Source organism: Hakea prostrata, chromosome 5 (genome assembly GCF_041222555.1).
Source record: "Hakea prostrata isolate BN-2017 chromosome 5, UWA_Hpros_2, whole genome shotgun sequence".
Taxonomy (NCBI): domain Eukaryota; kingdom Viridiplantae; phylum Streptophyta; class Magnoliopsida; order Proteales; family Proteaceae; genus Hakea; species Hakea prostrata.
Window position 1 is genome coordinate 9,848,709 of NC_142604.1, and position 20,430 is coordinate 9,869,138.

At 35.1% G+C, this 20,430-nt stretch overlaps 2 protein-coding genes across 2 annotated transcripts; both read right to left on the reverse strand.

Moving 5' to 3' along the window:
* Positions 1–10,142: 10,142 nt before the first annotated feature.
* LOC149015017 (putative inorganic phosphate transporter 1-8) lies at positions 10,143–12,658 on the reverse strand. Its single transcript, XM_089157217.1, has 2 exons — positions 11,745–12,658; positions 10,143–11,256 (listed from the first exon to the last, which is right to left on the reverse strand). Exons 1-2 carry the CDS (start codon positions 12,449–12,451, stop codon positions 10,332–10,334), a joined length of 1,632 nt encoding a protein of 543 aa, XP_089013343.1. The 5' UTR covers positions 12,452–12,658; the 3' UTR covers positions 10,143–10,331.
* A 5,520-nt stretch (positions 12,659–18,178) lies between these two features.
* LOC149015018 (exopolygalacturonase-like) lies at positions 18,179–19,908 on the reverse strand. The gene is made up of 6 exons (XM_089155413.1): positions 19,717–19,908; positions 19,489–19,629; positions 19,223–19,399; positions 18,841–19,130; positions 18,522–18,750; positions 18,179–18,415 (listed from the first exon to the last, which is right to left on the reverse strand). The coding sequence occupies exons 1-6, from the start codon at positions 19,906–19,908 to the stop codon at positions 18,179–18,181; spliced, it is 1,266 nt and encodes a 421-aa protein (XP_089011539.1).
* Positions 19,909–20,430: the final 522 nt, after the last annotated feature.

Below are 20,430 nucleotides of genomic sequence, written 5' to 3' on the forward strand. Positions count from 1 at the left end.
GAATTGCTTCATGTTGACAAACATGATGAAATGCAATGGATGTAGGCCAAGTTGACGAATAGGAATACCGTAAAAAAATCTTTCCAGACAATTCTGACACTTGTCATGCAATGGAAATGGCATTTAAAGTTATACAAAGTCATGTTCTATCATCAATAATTGAAGTTGCCTACCATTAACAATGAAAAAAAAATTTCAATAATTGAATGCATTATAATAATCAACAAAAAAAATTTTAAATTTTAAAAAAAATTAAAAAAAACAATGATTTTCTTTGAGAAGACCCCAAGAAAAATAATGGAATTGGTAGTGTGTGGTGGGTCTAATTGTTTAGTGGATCTCTCCTGAGGATATTAAAAAATGGACAACCACCACATGATTAACCATGGTAGTGTTTTTTTTATATTTTTTTATTAAAAACAATGTTAGTTTTAGCATCTATCTCGTCCTTCTATGTATAAAACTACTACAATGAGTTAAACATAAGACACCATTGGTCTCCTTAACGTGTGGTACAAAATTCCCCTAGAACTCTTTAGGTTCCTTAGAATCTCATGAACTCCTCTTATTGCTTAAAGACTTTCTCCTTTATATGTCCATGAGATTTTATACTAAGATTAAATTCATATCATATGAATTGAATGAGAGGTTATGCTGTCAAAGATATTATTTGTAACAATTAATTGATATTAAATTTGATAGTGTATCAATCTTTATATATTGACTATGATATTGGTTCCCACTCCACATATCTGTCACATCAGGGTCACAACATAGTGTAAGAAGAGTATTTTCTCTTTCATATTCACAGAAAAGACAAAACCACGCACACAAAAATCAAATCTCGGAAGATCACATAGTAAAAAATTCAAGAAATAAAAATATCGCAATAGTAAAAAGTGAGCTTTCTTTTTAAATGTGTGGTTGAGAGATGCAAAGAAAGAATAATCCTCTACCTCTTCAAATCGAAGATCCAGACTCTACAATAACATGTTGTGATAAGGACCTTTACCCCGAAAAGAAAAAAGAAAAAAATGGAGAGTGCAAGAGCCTCAAAATGACTATTTGGGAGTTCCTAATGGTGTTTTGGGATGCTTTTGGATGGTCTATAGAATAAGGACATTTTGGTCTTTTCGTTGACATATAATTTTTTTTATTTCATTATAAATAAATGGATTCTATTAAGTCCATCCATGAAGAACATGACACCTTAATATCTACTAACTAAACCATCCTTATTCAGCTACAGTAATTGTTGAATGAAAGTATGAAACCTTGCAAGATCAAATCTATTAGAAATACCAATTCAATTTGATCAAGATTATGAAATATGAGTAACTATGAAACTCGAGTAAAACAATGCCACATCGATCATCCACCTATACGGATCTGATTTGTTTGAGACTGTGTACGACTTCACGTGCCTCTCGCCTCATAAGCATTACTTATTTTAATTATAGCTAACATAATCTTGGCTTCTTGCTTCTTTTGCCACATTTCAAATTATTTTGGATGTAATTGAAGTATGAATTGATCTTGGATGTCATCAGTAATAGAAGTAATCAATTATAACCCAACCATATCATGATAAAAAAAAATAATAATGGCCAACAAAGATGAGTTCACATCATGCTTTCACCTTCTTCCAAGTATCATATGAAAATGACATAATAGATTTTGGTTGTTTTACTCCAAGGGCTTTGGAAATGAAAATTCAATGTAAAATTCTCTAACACACCCACTCCCAACAAACAAACAAAAAAACTCAACCAAAATCAATTTATTAACTATCTTTTTGAGTGGATCAAGAACATGATAAAAAGAAAATAAAAAATTTTGGGTGAAATAAAGAAGAGAAAGCTCACTGTTCCAGGTCTTTGATCTTCTTTAGTTTATGTTTGCATTTTCTTCTAAGCATGTCAGTGTCATAACCCATGTGAAAGCCACCTGAACATGCTGAGAATCACTTAAACAGAATCTAATAAGATACTGTTTGAGACTTTATGTGATTCTCAGTATCTGCTTTGTAGATTCAATACTTGATCTTCCCCAGTTTTTCTTCTTCTTTACTACCACCACTTCATAGCAAAGTGGATCATCTTAAGTTAATCAAAAACGCCATGATTAGGGGCCTTATTCATATTAAATTGTGATCTTCTATCCACAAAGTTAACCCCAAAAAAAAAATTCTTTTTCCATCATGCATTTGGATCTAAATCCTCTCCGCCTAAGCAGGCCTTTCGACCATTCCATCGCATCCTGAGTGGCCTACCCTGTGGTAATGGATTGTGGTGCTTTTTAACATTTTTTCATCATGTTTACTGAAAAAAGAAAACATCTTTCAATTCCATCATACATTTGGACCCTACTCTTTGTCTGGGGTTGGCGCACTTTGGATGGTCTATGCATGATACCATAGGCAAGCCATCTGTTGCCCGTTTAGCGGGTGTTGGGGAATGGGCGGAAGGCCTGCCTGGGCGAACGGATATGGTTCCCATACATTTATACATAAAAGGGTTCCACTTTTAGTTTATTGTGTCAATGTTTATATTTAGATCCCATTCTTAGATGTGTTGTGGAGTACACGAGTAGAGTAATCCTTATTCTCAAAGTCCCAAATCTTTTATCCATCTGGGTAGAGATCTATTGCTCTCCTTCACACAATAAGAGTATGACTTACTGAGATTTCTTATTCATTTTAGGTACTTAGAGCTGGATTCTACACTTAATGTGTGATAGAAAAGTATTAGAGAAACCTCCCAAGTGTGACAGTTGATAGAAAATTGGGAAAACGACATGAAATTATTGAAGGATCACCTTCTAGGAAATGGTTGACATTTATACGAGCCCTGTATGAGTTATAAGTGGTCACGAATCAGCTCACGAAATCACTCCATTCAATAATGGAACAAATTAATTTTGGGTTTTAATGGTGGTTTGACAATCCCTACCCTTGTTTTCAGATAAAAGGCAACCATATTTCTATGGAGAAAAAGAAAGGCCAAAAGGTTGATCCAAGATTCAACATGAGGGGTCAAAATGTCATCGATACAAAGGGTGCTGGTATTGTCGACACCATCAAAATTCCGAAATGTCATCAAAATTTCAACAACATTTGCAGGGATTTAGTCAAGCTTCCTTTTTCTTTTTCTTTTTTATTAATAATTATTATATTAGAATGAAATACAAATATTATCTTAAGATTTGATTTTTTTTATTATAAATTTATAGATTTAGTGAGGGTTACTTTATAACTTCAATTATACCTTTGTTTCCAATTATGACAACCTTACCTAATTAGATTTCGATCAAGTTTATTTTCTTTTCTTTTTTGTAAATAGTGTAATAATATTAGAAAGATATACAAATATTACTTTATCATTTGATTTCTAATTATAAATTTATAGATTTAATCAACCTTACTTTATAATTTCAATTTCAATTGCATCTTTGTTTCAATTATAATTTCAATTTAACATTATATAATTTTAATTATATCTTTGTTTCCAATTATAACAACTTTACAATGCAAATTCTCATATTCTGTTGTGTTTTGAATTCTATGATAGAGTTTGTAATTTCATTGGATTTGTATTAAAATTTGAACTTGATTTGGTGTATTAAAAATAAATGCTCTCTCACATCAACCACAAATAAAAATAAATAATTAATAAGAAAAACAACAATAAACTTTCATACTCTTAGTCATATGTATACAACAAGTTCATCAGGGCCGATCAATCACCCCCTAGGGCTGCAATCAAAATGCCCCATTTTGCGTTCATTTCGAAATTGAATTGATTAAGGGTTTTTAGGACTTTAATGAAACAATAATATTGTACCAAAAACGTCTTCCAATCATCCCAATTAGTCTTAAATAAATAAAATAAAATAAAAAACTCCAATTTGTTTATTAGAGAGTTGCTTGTGGATATCTTAGAAAGGTTCGATCGGTCTTAAATGGGTGAAATGAGGCCAACCAACACTCAATAAGACTAAGAGGCATAAAAAGAAGCTCCAACCAATACTAAATAACAATCATTTACTCTCCTACCAACATTCTTCAACATAAATACTAACTACCAGCCTAAATAACCCATAGAAAATGAAAAAGATGGTTTCTTTACTTTTTCGTTTGATAAACTCTACAATTTGTGTTTCAGTCACACTTTAATCCACAATGATTTGACTCAACTCGAATGATCCAAAGTTGTCTTTTACTTGAACTTCTGAAACAATGGGTTATCGAATTAGGAATTAATGGGATTTTACAGTTGTAGAGAAAATATATCATCAGACACACTTATCCTTTATGTGATGCGAAAATGACATTTAAACTAAGTCTACAGTAGAATGGAATTATCCCATGGATATAAATTTTACTAAACAAATTTTGGCTTCATTGAGTTTACTTCCAAATTCTTAGGGACAAAGATAGAACAATAATTATAGAGTCTGGATCTTCTTTCTTGTCAAGATAGAGGTATGTGCTCTTCTCATGAATATCTCTTTTACATACAATAGGTGCAGGGCTTACAATTAAATATTGACAGAATAAAATAGATATAGGACCCCTATTGGATGCCAAGTGAGCACCTCCCCCCACCCCCCCATCTAATGTATTGTGGAATTGTACAAGGGGGAGTAGAGATCTCTACCCTAATGAATAGAGGGTTTGAAGTCATCATTTTACCTCCTTACTTTTAAGTATCGTTTGTTTGAAGATTTGAAATGGGTTGGAAAAAAAATTACAAAATTCAAAAACTAAAATTGTTTGATTTATTAGGATGAAAAAATGAGAAGACAAATTTTCATACATTAAAAAAGCTTATGTAGACGTAACATTTCATTTTTTTTCACCTCAATTCTTTTAGGGCCTGTTTGGTTACATGAATTCAGAGATTTCAAATCTTTAGATTCATGAATCTGCGAATTAAACCCGTTTGGTTGTAAAAATCTTTAGATTCATGAAATTTAGAGATTCACCTTTTTACACTAAAAATATAAATCTGTAGATTTATGGGTAAGGGGTGAAATCCAGAGATTTCAAAAAAATTATAAATTTACACATTCACAAAAATCACGTCGATCAAATAGTCTTTTAGGATGTAATCCACAGGTTTCATTCCACAACCAAACATCTAATTTTATAAATTATAACCTAGATTTGAAATTCACATATTTGAAACCAACCAGAACCAAAAACAAAAAGTTCTTATATCTTTGAACCAAAAAATAAGGCTTTGAGATTTTATGAAAAAATTTTACTTTTTTCTACCCCAGTCTAAATTCTTCAAATAAATTTTGCCTTAGTTACAAAATTCCTAGAGATTTCTATCATGGATTCTTATGTAGGGACAATAAAATAAAAAAGGTTATGGAGTTCATACCTTGGCCCCTACAACACCATCCTCTCTTCCTTTGGGCCTGTGGGCCCCTAATGAATATGATTGGCTGATGATAACTAAAGAAAAAAAAAATCTAAAATAAATAAATAAAATTATTCTACAGATTTTCAGTGCACAGATGTGGCTAAGGAGTCCAATGACTTCGACGCAGCTAAGGAGAGTTGGAGAGTTTGCATAACCGTCTGTGGGAGTTGGTAGCATGTGGGTCCCAGACTACGCATGTTACGTTCCCAAGTGTTCGCGCAAGACGACAAAAAATGTTATAATGATTGATGTGAATTTACGGAAAACTAGTAAGTCCTTTTACTAAAATAACCTTTGAATAATAAACAAGTGGACAGCTAAGAAAACAAATGCATGCATCGTGTTATCTTGGACTGCGAGAGGACCTGTCTGTCGTTTTCTGTTTGCTTCCGCCGCCACCACATAACTCCAAAGTCCAACTTCCAGCGCGGAGATGCATTACTTTCAACCACTTGTCGATCGGTAAATGCATTTTTTTCAAGAACACACCTAGGAAACTCAAGTGTCGCACAAACCTAACAATATTCAAAGGTAATCATGTTTTAAAGCAATGATCGAGATTGAATCTTGACCATCTATGTTATTTTATTATTATTTTTACTTTTTGAATAACAACGACCGATAAAAAAAAATACCATTGATATAATGATATCTTTTTTTTTATTTTTAGAAAGATTTAATTTTTTAAAAAAAAATTCCACAGAATCCAGGATTTGGTTTTTTTGTTCTTCACCATTTGTAATGGTTGAACTTGAAGTCATGTTAAGAGTAATGCTCTAGCATGCTCTATCTCAACCAAAATTATAATAATCTCTGTGTAAAGGATATTAAATGTTTTTTTATTTTTCCCGTAATTGCAAACATTGCGGGATGTCGTTATTGTCTCTCACAATCATCTCATATCCTATGTGCTCATCTATTCGGAGGTTTTGGCCATTGAAGCACCTATCTCAATGGTAGAGGTGTAGGAGACTTCAAGTTCGTGAGTTATCATGAACCGAGTTCTAGTGATAGGTAGGACACTGCACAACACCTTCTTTGCTAACTTTTGAGAACCTCTAAATTTTGAATTAGTATGCTCTTGTCAAATCCTATAAATCATAGTAAATAAGTTGAAATACCAAAGCTTGTTCATATAGGTTCTCCCTTTGAAATGTTCTGACACTCATTACAGTTCAACCTTCCACGCATTGCTGCCGGCATTCTATAGCAGCCGTTATTCATTCTTAGATCACTTTTGGCATGTTCTTCATTCGGATCATAATTTAGTCTGATATCAAATAGAGTTGATTGAAAAGCAAGAATTTATATAATCAATCCCACTTAATTGAACAAGACTTCTTGTTGTGGATTTTTTATGAAAGAAAATATATCTTTTTTTTTTTTGGTCAAAATGAAAGAACAATATCATGCTATTTACTAATGTGACTCATTAGTAGCAGATTCAGACCTCATGCACCCATGTCACATTGCATCTACATTGAATGCAAGTAAGTTAATTAGTATCAAATTTAGAAGCAAAATTACCATCTTTGGGATCAATTATTTTGAGAGGCTATGCGAGGAGATGGCAACTGCAACTCGAATTGCATCGGCAATGGTAATAACAAATGCAATGACAGTACCATTAGTTTGTTTGCAACGAGGAATGAGCCTTCAATAAAAGAGAAGTTCTAACTATGTGGACCACAATAATTTAGAAAGCGACATCAAAAAAGGAGAACCAACAAGTGTGAGCCTACATGAGCCAAATAAGAGATAACAAGTGAACCACTGAACCATAATGGTCCTAAATTATCTCACAGAGTGGTCACTTTCCATTCTATGCCAAAATTTTCAATCCATAAGTTCTATGCCCTACCTTTGTCAATGAATAGCTCTTGGCTCTAATTTTCATTCCCAAGAAAAATATGTAATTGGGATTTTTTCTCTCACCATGCATGTGAAGTTGTTATTGAAATCAAGGTTTAATGTATCGGTATCGAGTATCGTATCGGTCAAGTGATTTTAAGAGACGTATCGCCCTGTATCGAGTCCTTGTATCACTCGACTAATGTATTTTAATGTAATTTAATGGAAATACGTATCGAAATGTATCGAATCGGTTGGGTCAAATACAGATACATATCGACTAGTATCGTATGGTATCGTAGGATACTTTAAACCTTCATTGAAATAACCAAAACCTACAAATTACGCCACCCAAGAGATTGCGAAAGAGACATTCATGATGGAAATGAGAACGGAGCCGGGGAAGATAAGGGAGTTAATGGACAAGACCAATTAATGATCAGATGGTGATGTTTTGGAAATAATGGCATGAAATTATTGAAGCATGTGGCACTTTCTGGTAATTGATGCCATAAAAATGGACACCACATAGGTAGCTACAGGTAAATATTTTCCTTTCTCTGCTAGATGACAAGTAGTGTAGCCCCTTTGACGTGTACCAATTGCTTCTTTTTATAGTAAGTCCATAATTTCATGCTTGTACACATTCGATGTGTTTTCCTTTTCTAGTTTTCTTGTCTCCCAGTTAGAGAGAGAGAGAATTAAAGAGAGGTGGGCATGGTTTTAGACCTATAGTGGCCTTGTCTAATTGGGTATAGGTTGCTTTCATGATAGCAAGAAAAATTTAATTATACTCCACAAATTTACATTTAATTATTGAGATATTTATTTTTATTTTTTTGATAAATAATTTATTTTTAAGAGGGTATTTAATTTCTATCAACTTACTGTGAAAAGGGGGTGAAGATTATTATATATATATATATCATTCAGAAATATCGAACTCATTTATTAGAAGTCGGCAAACACAGTTTAGGGATTGGTATCAAAATGGTTATTGTCAATGTTGAGATTGATCGAGTACCAGATTTAGAATTGTCGGGAATCGATAAATCAAACATATCGACTTTTGATATTTCTTAGAGAGTGGATTTTTTTTTACGTTCGTTGTTTATATCCTAACAAATAATTGATGTAGTATTGACCTAAACAAATGATGCAATATCGATACTTAAAAACCATGATTGAACGTATGCCAAAGATGTAGTTTTCACATTAGTTGTCATTTTACATAATAATGTGGAATACAATCATACAAGAGATTGATGTAGAATGGACGATATATACATGGAAAGTAACCGCTTCTATTTTTTTCACTTTATACTTTTTCTTCTCTTTCTCTTGTAAATAATACAGTGAGACCCGTTGTTGCTTCTCCTCAATCGCAATCTAGATTTCCTTTTAATGGAAGAGAAAAAGATTTTAGAAGTGTGGACGAGCCCTTTTCCTTTTTTAGGTGTAAGGTATCTAGACTAACTTACGCACACCTAGGTTTGGCTCCATTTAATGTTGGCTTTTGCACTCGTCACCACATCTTTATTCGTATGAACATGTCAAGTGAAAATGACACAAAACGATAATTGATTTTGTTATTTTCTCTAGGACTAATTGTGTGGGTAGGAAGCAAAAACTTTGAAATGTAATAAGCCTTTTTATTTTTCTAGAACTAAGGTATTAGGCCAGCTTAGGCACACCTCAATCAATGGTCTCGGGATGAAAAATCACTCGTATCTTAATTTTCCATCACTTATTTCTCCCTTGTAGCTTAATTTTGACTTCATTTGCACTCTTCACCACATCTTTATTGATTCTGGTTAGGTTAGATATATCATGTGAAAATGACACAAAACAATAATTGATTTTGATACTTTCTCTAGGGCTAATGAGAATGTTGATCACTTCTCTTGAACTAACGCGTGACACGCGACGGTGATTGAACATGTGTTCCTTTCTATTTAGTTTGATTGACATGTCGGTCTATTTTTTTGCCATAAATTGAAAAAAATATGAATCTTGTAATGTCATCAATAATTCAGTATAACCAGATCAATAATTGAGGTTATCAACTAAAATCAAATTTTAAACAAAATGAAACCCAATGGAAAATAATGGTTGTCATGCAAGACAAAATAAAATGAAGAGAATTTTTTTTAGAAACATTCCAAGATAATTGGTGAAAAGTATAGACATTCAGAACTATGTCAAATTAGCAATTGCCAACTTTTCCTTTAAAACCGTTAGTTGGTTAGAGAAAATGACGAATATACCCTTTAGTTGGATTATTCTACATCTTATAGCATATTAAAGAATGGAAGAAGAAGAAGAAGAAGAAGAAGAAGAAGAAGAAGAAGAAGAAGAAGAAGAAACTCAAGGATGAAGAGAAAAAAAATAACATTTAGGATTCTATTTTACCAAGGGCAACATCGTAAAGTCACAAAAGATTAAGCGCAATTTAAGAATTATGAAATTATTTAGCGTAGATTAACATAATCTACTAACAAAGTATACTATTGCACAAATTTAAGAGACATTTGGGGTCATTGCCAATTTGGCATAGTCTTGAAATGTCTATTTTTTGCGAATTTATCAATTATCTGGGGGTGTTCCTAAAGTTTTCGCAATAAAAAAATGTCAAACGATAATGGATTGTAAGTGCCACTCATGGGCTGCAAATGCAACTCATTGGCAGCCCAAAAGCCCAAATGGTAATGGGTTGCAAGTATTCAAGTTCTATGGGCTTGTGAGTGCCATTGAAAAGTAAGCCCAACCCACCTCAGCTGATTTGAATTTAACTAGCTGTTTCTATTATTAGTTGAGAGGATCTCATATCAGGCAAAGAAGTAAGAGCAATGAAAAGATTTCAAAACTATTTAATCACTTTATATACAATGGTTTACACGGTTGAGATTGAGAGAAAGAAAGAAAGGGGGAAAAAAAATCTATTTCCATGACTCCTGTGCTGACCATCCTCTAACTCGATCTACTAATACAAGAAACAAGAGATGAGATGGGTTTGGTTTAGCTTTTCCTTCTTTTTACACTTTACTACTATAAAACATCAACTATACTGATAGCTGAAGGAGAATTCTGGGTACAATTAATGGTTAGAGATCTATACAAGCTTCTGGCACCATCATTCTCTTCTTCCTTCTCATTCTCCTCTAATGATCTTCCCATAGTTTCACGAGTGAAGAAGAAGGTAAACATCATACCAACCCAGCAAGTAACACCAAGAAGCACCAAAGATGTCATCATTCCAATCCCTTTGTGATACCCATGAGCTACTTCTCTCCTGTGGATATTCTGTGAAGCCCATAAAAACCCAATTGATCCAATAATGGCTCCAACCTTACCTGATGCACCTGATATTCCATGACAAGTAGATCTAAATCTTGCAGGAAATAGTTCAGCAGGAACAATGAAAGTAGTTGTGTTTGGCCCAAAATTAGAGAAGAAGAAGGTTAAACCATAGAGTATCAAAAACCCAACATTGTTGTGACCTTCCCAGTACATATAGTAAGGGATTCCTGTAGCAAACAAGCAGAGACCCACAAAGAAGAAACCCACCATCTGTATCTTGGCTCTACCAATTCGATCGATGAAGGCGACAGTGAACCAGTAGCCAGGGATCGTCGAACAGATCGCGATAATCGCCTGAAACTTTGCAAGAGACAGTGCATCTTGGTAAGCATTGACTGTGGTGGGTTCAGGGAGATATTTATCGTAAATATGAGACTGGAAGAGATTGCTGCTGTAGAAAACAATGTCTATGAGAAACCATGAAATGGCACAACCAAAGAGATCTCGACCATGAAGTTGAAGGAATCTCTTAGAGAAAAGCCCATAAGATGGTGTCTCTTGTAGATACTCATCATCATCTCCATCTTCTTTGATCTCATTCATGGGAACGTCCAACACCTTCTCCATGTCTTTCACAGCTTGACGAATGTTTTGTTCCACCAAGGCTGTGTATCTGCATGCACATTTGCAAGTAAACCTCATTGTCCATAATCTACATGATCTTCCATTATTTGCAGGGTTGAGTTTCAGTGTTGCACATTTACACTATGCTGTTAACGGTCAAGATCAAATCTTAACCGTCCATTTCAGTTTACAAAAACTTTGAAATGGACGGTCGAGAATACATGTTGCGCATTAAATGTACAGTATTCAAGTTGGAACCCTATTTGCATGGAGATAAAAATTTTCTAATCTACACGGTTTGATTATTGACATATTTGAAATCTCAAACCAATATATTTTTTTAAGTAAATTAGTTAAAATAGAATTTATCTATTGTTCTGAGATTAGACATATGTCAAAAATTGAATCATGTGGATTGAAAAAATTCTTAAGAGGTCTAGATTAGGGTAATCCTTGTGGCAAGTGAGACCGTGATGTGTAAAGTCAGCAAATCGAATGGCTAGAAAGAAAGATTCCTTATAGATCGATCACACGTACCTGGCAGTTTCGGGCATCATGACCCGCCAATAATAAGTCATCGCAGCGGGTATAGCTCCGAGCATCATAATCAAACGCCAGGCGAGATCCGCTTCATCCGGGGTCGGGTTACCCTGTTCAGGACAACCGGAAACCCGATTGAAGATGGCACAAATAATCATGGTGACGGCGGAGCTGAATAGAATCCCAAACCCTTGCATCGAGAAAACGCCGGCGATAAACGAGCCGCGCGTGGCCTTATTAGCGAATTCCGACATAATGGTGGCGGAGAGAGGGTAATCTCCGCCGATTCCCACGCCGAGCCAGAATCGGAAGAAGCACAGACTCGTTAGAACACATTTTCTTGTACGGCAGATTGAGAAACCACTCCCTATTGAGCTCGACACCATCAGCAGAAGTGCTAGACCGTAAACCCGTCTCCGGCCCGACCGGTCACCCAACCAACCGAAAACGAGTTGACCGATGACGGTGCCGAGAAGTGCGATACCGACGGTGATGGAGACGACAGAAGGAGGAGTAACGCCGACCGTGGGATGGTTCATCGTGTGGTCGGTGTAATAGAGACGGCCGATGAGTCTCATGACCGGAGAAATGCAGAAAAGATCATAAGCGTCGGTGAATAGACCCATTCCTCCGATGATGATTGCCTTGAAATGGTAATACTGAGTTTTTGCTGTGTCAAGGGCTGATAACACCTTCAACCCCATTCTTCTCAGCTTCTCTCACCTTCGTCGGATTTGCTCTTTCTTCCTCTCTCTCTCTCTCTCTCTATCCCCCCTTTGAAACTCTCACATTAATATATATGCAAAGGACAGAGAAGAGTGTAAGAAGACTTCCACCACTCTACAGTTTGTTGGTAAGTCAAGGCGAGTAGGGCCAAACCAGACGCAAGAGGGAGATGGATCTGATGGTAAGTCAAGGTGAGTAGGCTCAAACCAGAAGCGAGAGAGAGAGAGTTTGGATCACCTCCCCGTCAGGGTAGAAGAGTGTGCTCTCCTAACCTTTATCAATCACAATAAAGGGTAAAACTCACTTGTGACCCACTGGAGGTCTATTTTTGATTTTTTTTTGTCAATACTCATGGGTAGGTCACATCCTTATTGTGTGCATATTGTTCTCCTCCGAACGACAGGTGATCTAGACTCTATCGGTGTAATGTAAATGTTTGGCTTCAGTGCTGTGCAATTAATGTGATGCACTGAGCTGCCTACGATCGGGATCAATTTTGGTGGTCGAGATTAAATTTTGTTTCGACTTATTTCGATTTTTTTTTATCAAAACAAAACGGGTGGTCCAGATTCAATCTCGATCACCACTTTAAATCTCGATCACAGACAGCTCAATATTGTACAAGTATCGCATAGCACTGAAGCATGACCCGTAATGAAATAAACCAAGTTTTTTCTTAATTTGAATCGAATCATTCTTTTATGCGCTGAAATTTAATGAAATCCACATAGTGTCCATCCAAAGAAGATAACGATATAGCTAGTTTTGTGCAACACCTGTCGTGTTTTGATACGTATAAGGAAGGTAGATGGAGAAGATTATAAGTAGTAGACGACGAAATCAATCTAGACAAGATTAGCTGGTTATGGAATTGTCAAACGTCAACGTTCCATGACAGCACTGGGATCTTAGAATTTTCCTCTACTTGTTTTTGGTTGGTAGTGAGATTTTATTATTAGAATTGTTAATATGTGAAGAGTCATCTCAAGTTCTCAACAAGTGGCCAACAGGGCAGGCCCAGAAACCAAGGGGTTGCATCTCACTTTCTCTTACAATTTCGATGCACGTTCCCTTTCAATTCCACTTGTGGGGCCCACATTTACTTTGCTCATGAAATCCCTAATAAAAGAGGTTTGGTTTGTTTCTTGAGAATAAATAAAATGAAAATTATATTTAATCCGAAGTAAGGGGTCAATTGTGAATTGTGAATTGTGTATTGAAATCGTTTATCCGTACCAAACCATACTGTCTAAAATCGTATCGTTCAAAATTTGGTATGATACATACCGAAACCAAACTTCTTCGATACGGTTTTGATTTTAGGTACTCATACTACCAGTATGTACCAAAACCGTACCGATTTGGTACCGTACCAAATTAAGGAATATAAATATAATTTTACAATTAAAAAACTTTACCTTTACTCTATTCCTAATTTCCTGATTTAGTTTTTCGTTTCGTCATTCACTCCTCTTCTTAGATTCTCATTTCATTAGGATCTTAATGAACTAATAACAAAAGTGCTATGGATTTGTTCGTACTAAAATTGTACCGCATTAGATACCGTGTTTAAACCATTTTTTCGCACTGATTTAATACTGAAACCATATCGAACCGTTGTTGAAAATACATAAACCATACCGTACGGTGTAAATTTGGCATGGTATAGTTCTGGTTTTCGATATTCAAAGTTGGTAGCGCACCAAAACCCTACCGATTGACACCCTTAATCGGAGGTCTAACTACTTATGTTTTACACTGATAAAGGATAAAATAACAGCAAATTGGTCGATCGTGATTGGGTCAGGGATTCTAGTTGGGACCGGTTCAAGACCTGAACCAAAGAGTAATGTAAATGTGAAGAAACTCGACAGTTATAGAAAGAGGTGTGCCCTTGTTAAATTCAGAATATGCGATCATGCTATGCATAGAAATTACAACCAATTCATATAGAAAGGGAAAAATCCTAAGATCGGACAGCTACAAAGGAGAACTATGAATAAATCTAACGATCAAGAATAAAAGGTAATTAAACCCTATATAAATTAAATAGTCGCACAAAGTAGAAGTAATTGAATTGTTTCCCTCCATTATCATTATTCAGTTAAACTCTGCAACTACTCAAAGCTTTTTGGTGATCAATTATTGACTCAACTTTCAGAGGTGGTTTCTTGACTATGGAGTTTGCACACTTTTAATCTTGTTTTCCAGGTATATATTGAGAATTAAACAATTTTTGGACACATCATACACATAATTTTTTTACTATATTTACTATGTAACTTTTATATATAATTTAAATATACCATCAAGAAGATTCAAATCCATGGCATCTTCACATAGAGGCATTGATTGATTGTCAATTGAGCAACCTTTTGATAATTTGTTGCGGTGTTTTTACTGTACATTAATTGTTACAAAGCTCAATAAATTTTTTTGTTACAAAGCAATAACAATTAAAGAAAATTTAGAATGAATTTTTGAGTTAACGAAAAGTAAAGTCACCTTTGAAATTCAAAATCCAAATTCATGAGACGAAATACAAATTAATGATAAATTAATATGAAAATATTGGAAAGAATAATTTGAATTCGAATTTAAATGTGAATTAACAAGAAATAATTTAATGCATTCCAAAATATCTTTGTTTGAAAAACTTTAATGCTTTGATGCTTTAGTTTGAATTTCTTTGTCAAAGATGTTTTAAATAGCTTAAATTCAATGCATGTATTATCAGGAAAGAAAAAGACTGAATGTGTTGCTATGCCTCCATTGACCTCTGAGGGTTTTCTACCAAAAAAAAAAACTATGAGGGTTTAAGTACACATCAATAGTTTTTTTTTGGGTGGAAAGTACATATCAACTACACCACCTATTAATGTATTTGATACTTAGAAACACAGGGACATTTATGTTGATGTGATAGAGACAAAGTTGACCTAAGCAATTTTTTTTTGGAATTTCTAGGTTTAAGATACTTTTTAGAAAAAAAATTTGGATTAATATTTTATGAAGCTTAAAGGGTTCTGAGGATGGCCCACATTTTTTGTTTCATATGACGAATCAATAAGATTGATTTATTATTCAGAGAGAGATTCAAATATTATTAGTGGACTGTAGTTTTTAATTTTTTGAGACCGAAGAATATTCGATTTGATTCCAAGAAGATACGAAAATGATGAAGAAGGGTGTATTTTCGTTGAAACTTTCTTGGTAACTTGTGTCTTCTGTTCTAAGAAAAGAATTTTTTGTTCTCTTCCTTCCTTTTGTTCAAGAGTAACAATTTAGTTATCTAAAACAAGAAATATCACCTAGGACAATGCTTATGCACGCTTCCATTGACTCTTATTTTTTTTTCTCAAGGTAGTCAAAGATGTTTTTTATTCAAATTTAATTTATTTTTATTACTAAGTGACTTAATCATTTGATATAATCATACAATTTCTCTCTCTCGCATTTGTAAATTGGACCTCTTGATTAGGGTACAAGAAAAGAAAATTAGACAAAAAGCAATTTTTATCTGGACCTTTTGAAGTTCGCTCTAGTCACCTTTTGTTCAAAATAGTTTTCTTTTGTAAGTGCCCCTGTGGTTTGAAGAAATGACCAACTATATACAAAATTTTTGACAAAAATATCGTAGTGTTTTTTTGAATTTCTTTCTTTTATTTAACCCAATCATCAAACTAACTCTCTGCAAAAAACGGTAGAGTTTGGAAACAAAGGTGAAAAACAAACCGTTCCTTTGCAACTTCTCAAACCAAAGAGGAAGAGCAACTGTCTGCATAAATCCATCATTCAGCTCTTCAAATAAATAAGAAGTAAAAAACTCACCAAACTTGAGACTTGTGAAAGAATTTGTTCTCTGCATTCAACATTACTATATTTAATGATTTTGTGCAATGTCTATGATTAGAGTTTAAAAATGTCCCATCCCTTGCTGCTAATGGATTTTGACAACCAAAAGCGCTCGTGCATTTACAACACAAAACAAAATGAATTAAATTTTTTTCAGAACAAAACAAGTTCAGGTAAATAGTAATCCTTCGATGGTACATTCTCTAATAAGAATTTATGGTCTTAGAATTGTTATGTTTTGACCCGAATTCTTGTATCTGAATTGAAATATGGACCCACATTGATATATTTTGGTGGGTGACTTAAAGACCCGTTTGCGGAGATCTGTGGTGGAAGAGATGAGCTTGGACCCGACCTGATGGATCAACCCGTTTAATTGATTAGAGTCTATAGATATGTATCTTATGTTCGCCTATCACATTATTGAGAGATTCGAGGGTTTTTGGTGATAATTCTTGTAATGCCGTTCTTGGTGATTCATTGTAAGATTTCATTTTGTTTTTCATCTACAAGGTGGAAAAACTCTTATTCTTTGCCTGTGGACGTAGTATACCACATCGGTGTGTGAACCACGTTAAATCCCTATATGTTTTCATTTTTGTTTCTTTTCTGATTCGCTATTTCGCGGTGTTTGTTCTGACAATATTCTCCATAATGACTTAGGCCTCTACCGTCGCCCATAACAGATTCTCATTCATGGTGATCAGAGCTCTTGCTGCCACCATTGCTCCCAAATCGAACTTTAGAACTCAACAAAGGATTCAAGCAGAGGATCAAAACATTTGATCAAGTTGAAAACCAAGACTTTAATACCAAAACATGAAGAACTAAATCAATGGATTTGAAGTAGATTCTTGGCCTTCCGCCTTAAGTTGCACATTCACTTGCGTTTTTGTGAGGGAATTTTTTGGTAAGTTCTTATTTTTTGTTCTTTTTGTAAATTTGTTTGGCAGATCGAATAAAAGTAAGAACCCTTGCCAAAAAATAAGGATAAAGTCAAAATAAAAGAAATCAGAACGAAAGAAAGATGCGATTCTGTTTAGTTTGGTAAGTTTTTTTTTCCTCGTATTTTATTTTGATTTGGTAGTATTTATTTTGGTAGGTAAAAAAAAAAAAGAGTTTCATAGGATCACAAACTAATGTTGGGTCCCCTTAGCGTAATACATTACGTGTGGGTCCCAACTAGACAAACATTGTTAGCCGCCGTTAAGTATATTCAAATTTCAAACGGAGAAGGACCAAAATGCCCTCATATTATTTAATACATTGTGTTATTATATATATTAACCATATAATTAACGCTTAATGACCAATTATCTCTTTTTAAAACCATATATTAATTTTCTCCCCCCAAAAAAAAAATGTTAACACAATGTATTAAATAACCTAAGGGACATTTTGGTCCCGTTACATTTGAAATTTGAATATACTTAATAACAAAAAATACTGTTAGTCTGACTGGGACCCACACATAATATATTACATTAAGGGGACCCAACATTAGTAAAGAAATAAACGAAATCCAAAAGGACACAAAGGTATTTTCATCATAAAATTTATTGAATTAACTGTTAACCAACTGAGTGTTCTTAGTTGGTTATACATAGGGAAGTTGGGGGACGGAGATATTACATATGCCGCCGGCAGGGTTGATCCCACGACCTCTCACATTCGAGAGAAGTTAGGTTCCTGGCCATCCTACTAACCCTCCATTGGCTAAGGGGGGGCATAGATTAAAATTATGGTAAAAAGAATCCTTGAATCGGTATATTCCACCTGACAAGATGTTAGATTTCAGTGGGGCCCCCGGGGGAGATATTCACCCTCTGGAGAGGAGCCAAACCCTATGTTTACAGGGTGGATTTACAGGCTGGAGGAATCTGGGTTCCAATATATTTGGCATTGACATGCTGACACGTTGACGTAGTTGCGGTTCCTCCTGTTGCAGGTTCCAAGTGAATATCTTCAAGATTCACATTCTTACATGGCACCCCTTGGCTACACTCCAATGTCACCGCCACTGGAGAAGCTGAAGTTCCTGTAATGTGCCTGAAGGACACGTCACTCAACGCAACTTTTGATGGTGCCTGCAATATTAATCCATTTGTCATGTTCCAAAGTGTTTGTTAAAACGCCTCAACGAAGCAAAAAAGTTGCAGCAATGAACGAATTTGGTGGTTTCTAGCTACTAACCTTTTCATCACATTTGGCGTAAGGACAATATGTCTGGTCGATGATGATTGGATTAGTAACACTTTTCATTTCAATGTGTTCAAAGGTCATGTTAGAAGCCGCACTGGCGTCAGGTGAGTTTTGCCATGTCTTGATCCTAATTCCATTCGTTGTTCCACTTAATTTACAATTTTCAACAGTAAGCCCTCTCACATCACCTTCCTTCGGGTATTTCCCCAAGCTTCCAACACTACAAGAAGCAATCAAATCAACAAAATTCGTGAATGAATTTGAGGTTTTGTAGCGAGGATTTAAGATCAAGATCGATTCATGCACCAACCTGATGCCGTGACCAGGTCCGCAGGTGACACCATTGATGTGGACATTGGAATTGGCTTGTCCGATGGAGATGCAATCATCGCCGGTACCAATTACAGAATTAGAGATGCTAACACCACTGCTTCGTTCTATGTGGATTCCATCTGTGTTAGGGCTGTCTCCTGGTGCAGTGATTGTGATATCGCTCCCTTGGAAGTCTGTGCAGCTGAGCAAAGCAATGTGGAAGAACTTGCTATTTAAAGACTTTATCCCCTTCACTATTGTTTTGGTCATGCTAACAAACTTCACACTCTGCAACAAAATAAGTTACCTTTGTTAATGAAACCCTAACGATAGATTACACAAAACCAGCAAGTAAAATAGTTGAATCCATATCCACTTACTGTTGGAAGAACTTTACAATCTTTGAGACTTTTAGGGCATTTATTGGCAGGCCATGATACAGCTCCTTGGCCATCAAAAGTCCCACCTCCGGTCAATGTCAATCCGGTCACCCATCCAAACTCGATCCAGTCATCCGAATCATACTTGCTCAAATCCGTGATTGCCTTCAAGTCACCCTGTACAGATAATCGAAAAACCTCATGTTAGGGGACAATCCAATGTGTTTTGAGAAGAAAGAAATGCTTTTTTTGCTATAGAAATACACCTGCATCAGGACAGTAAGGGATCCGGTGTTTTTGCAGGGCCCCTTGAATTTAAGGGGACCAACTAAGAAGCTTCCTTTTGGTATGGAAAGTGTCGCTGAACCTGAAGATTGACATGTTTCCTTCCAAGCCGCCATGAAAGCCTGCACAATTTAGGGTTCATAATCTCTCTCTGCAAACCAGAAAAAAAAGAAAAAAAGAATGAGAATTAAGAATTGAGGATTGATTACGTTGGTATCGTCGCTTCGTCCATCTCCTTTAGCGCCATAACGCATAACGTCGAAAGTGCCGGCGGAGCCACCTGGTGCAGCTGCTGTTTCTTTAGGGGTCGGTGCAACTGCTTTTTCTTCAAGGATTCTTTCTCCATTAACGGTCCAGGTAAAAGAAGTTAAGAAAAGCCATAAGAGAATAGCACCTTGCATAATTCTTCCCTTTTTTATTTGGCCTTTTCTTTTTCTTTTTCCTGGATAGAATTTAATTTGTTTTCAGGATGATCTTTCCCATTTTCCTCTCAACAGGAGATTTGAATTTATATGAAATTCAACATTGTGATACTTGGGTTGGATACCAACGGCCATAACTAACTTCTTCCAAGAATATCTACTTTTTTCTGTAGCCACAATCGTCAGCTAAAATATCCACCAGAAATCGGGAATGAACTACCTATTATCCCTCTCTTCCTCCCTTCCTTCTACTTCTTCGGATGTAAGCACTCTACCTTGGTGACATCTTCACAAAGCAAATCAAATGCATAAATTTTTATTTTTAATATTAAAAAGAATCCTTAAATCGCTAAATCAAACAACATATATTTCCTGCATGATTATTGCATGCATCTTTTACTTTAACAACCTTCTAATGCATGGTTTTTGCTCCAATTAGTCGACTGGAAACTTTTGGTTCTGTTCCATGCGATTTCTTTTGCGTTGGTTTGATCTCTCGAA

What these genes read in the sequence shown, in the direction of transcription:
- LOC149015017 (XM_089157217.1), bottom strand. Translation starts at nt 12,451, where the DNA reads ATGGGGTTGAAGGTGTTATCAGCCCTTGACACAGCAAAAACTCAGTAT. An exon ending in ATGATGCCCGAAACTGCCAG is followed by an intron (nt 11,257 to 11,744) that starts GTACGTGTGATC and finishes ATGTGCATGCAG; the next exon opens with ATACACAGCCTTGGTGGAAC.
- LOC149015018 (XM_089155413.1), bottom strand. Translation starts at nt 19,908, where the DNA reads ATGCAAGGTGCTATTCTCTTATGGCTTTTCTTAACTTCTTTTACCTGG. An exon ending in ATTGTAAAGTTCTTCCAACA is followed by an intron (nt 19,131 to 19,222) that starts GTAAGTGGATAT and finishes ATTTTGTTGCAG; the next exon opens with AGTGTGAAGTTTGTTAGCAT. An exon ending in GGACCTGGTCACGGCATCAG is followed by an intron (nt 18,751 to 18,840) that starts GTTGGTGCATGA and finishes TGCTTCTTGTAG; the next exon opens with TGTTGGAAGCTTGGGGAAAT.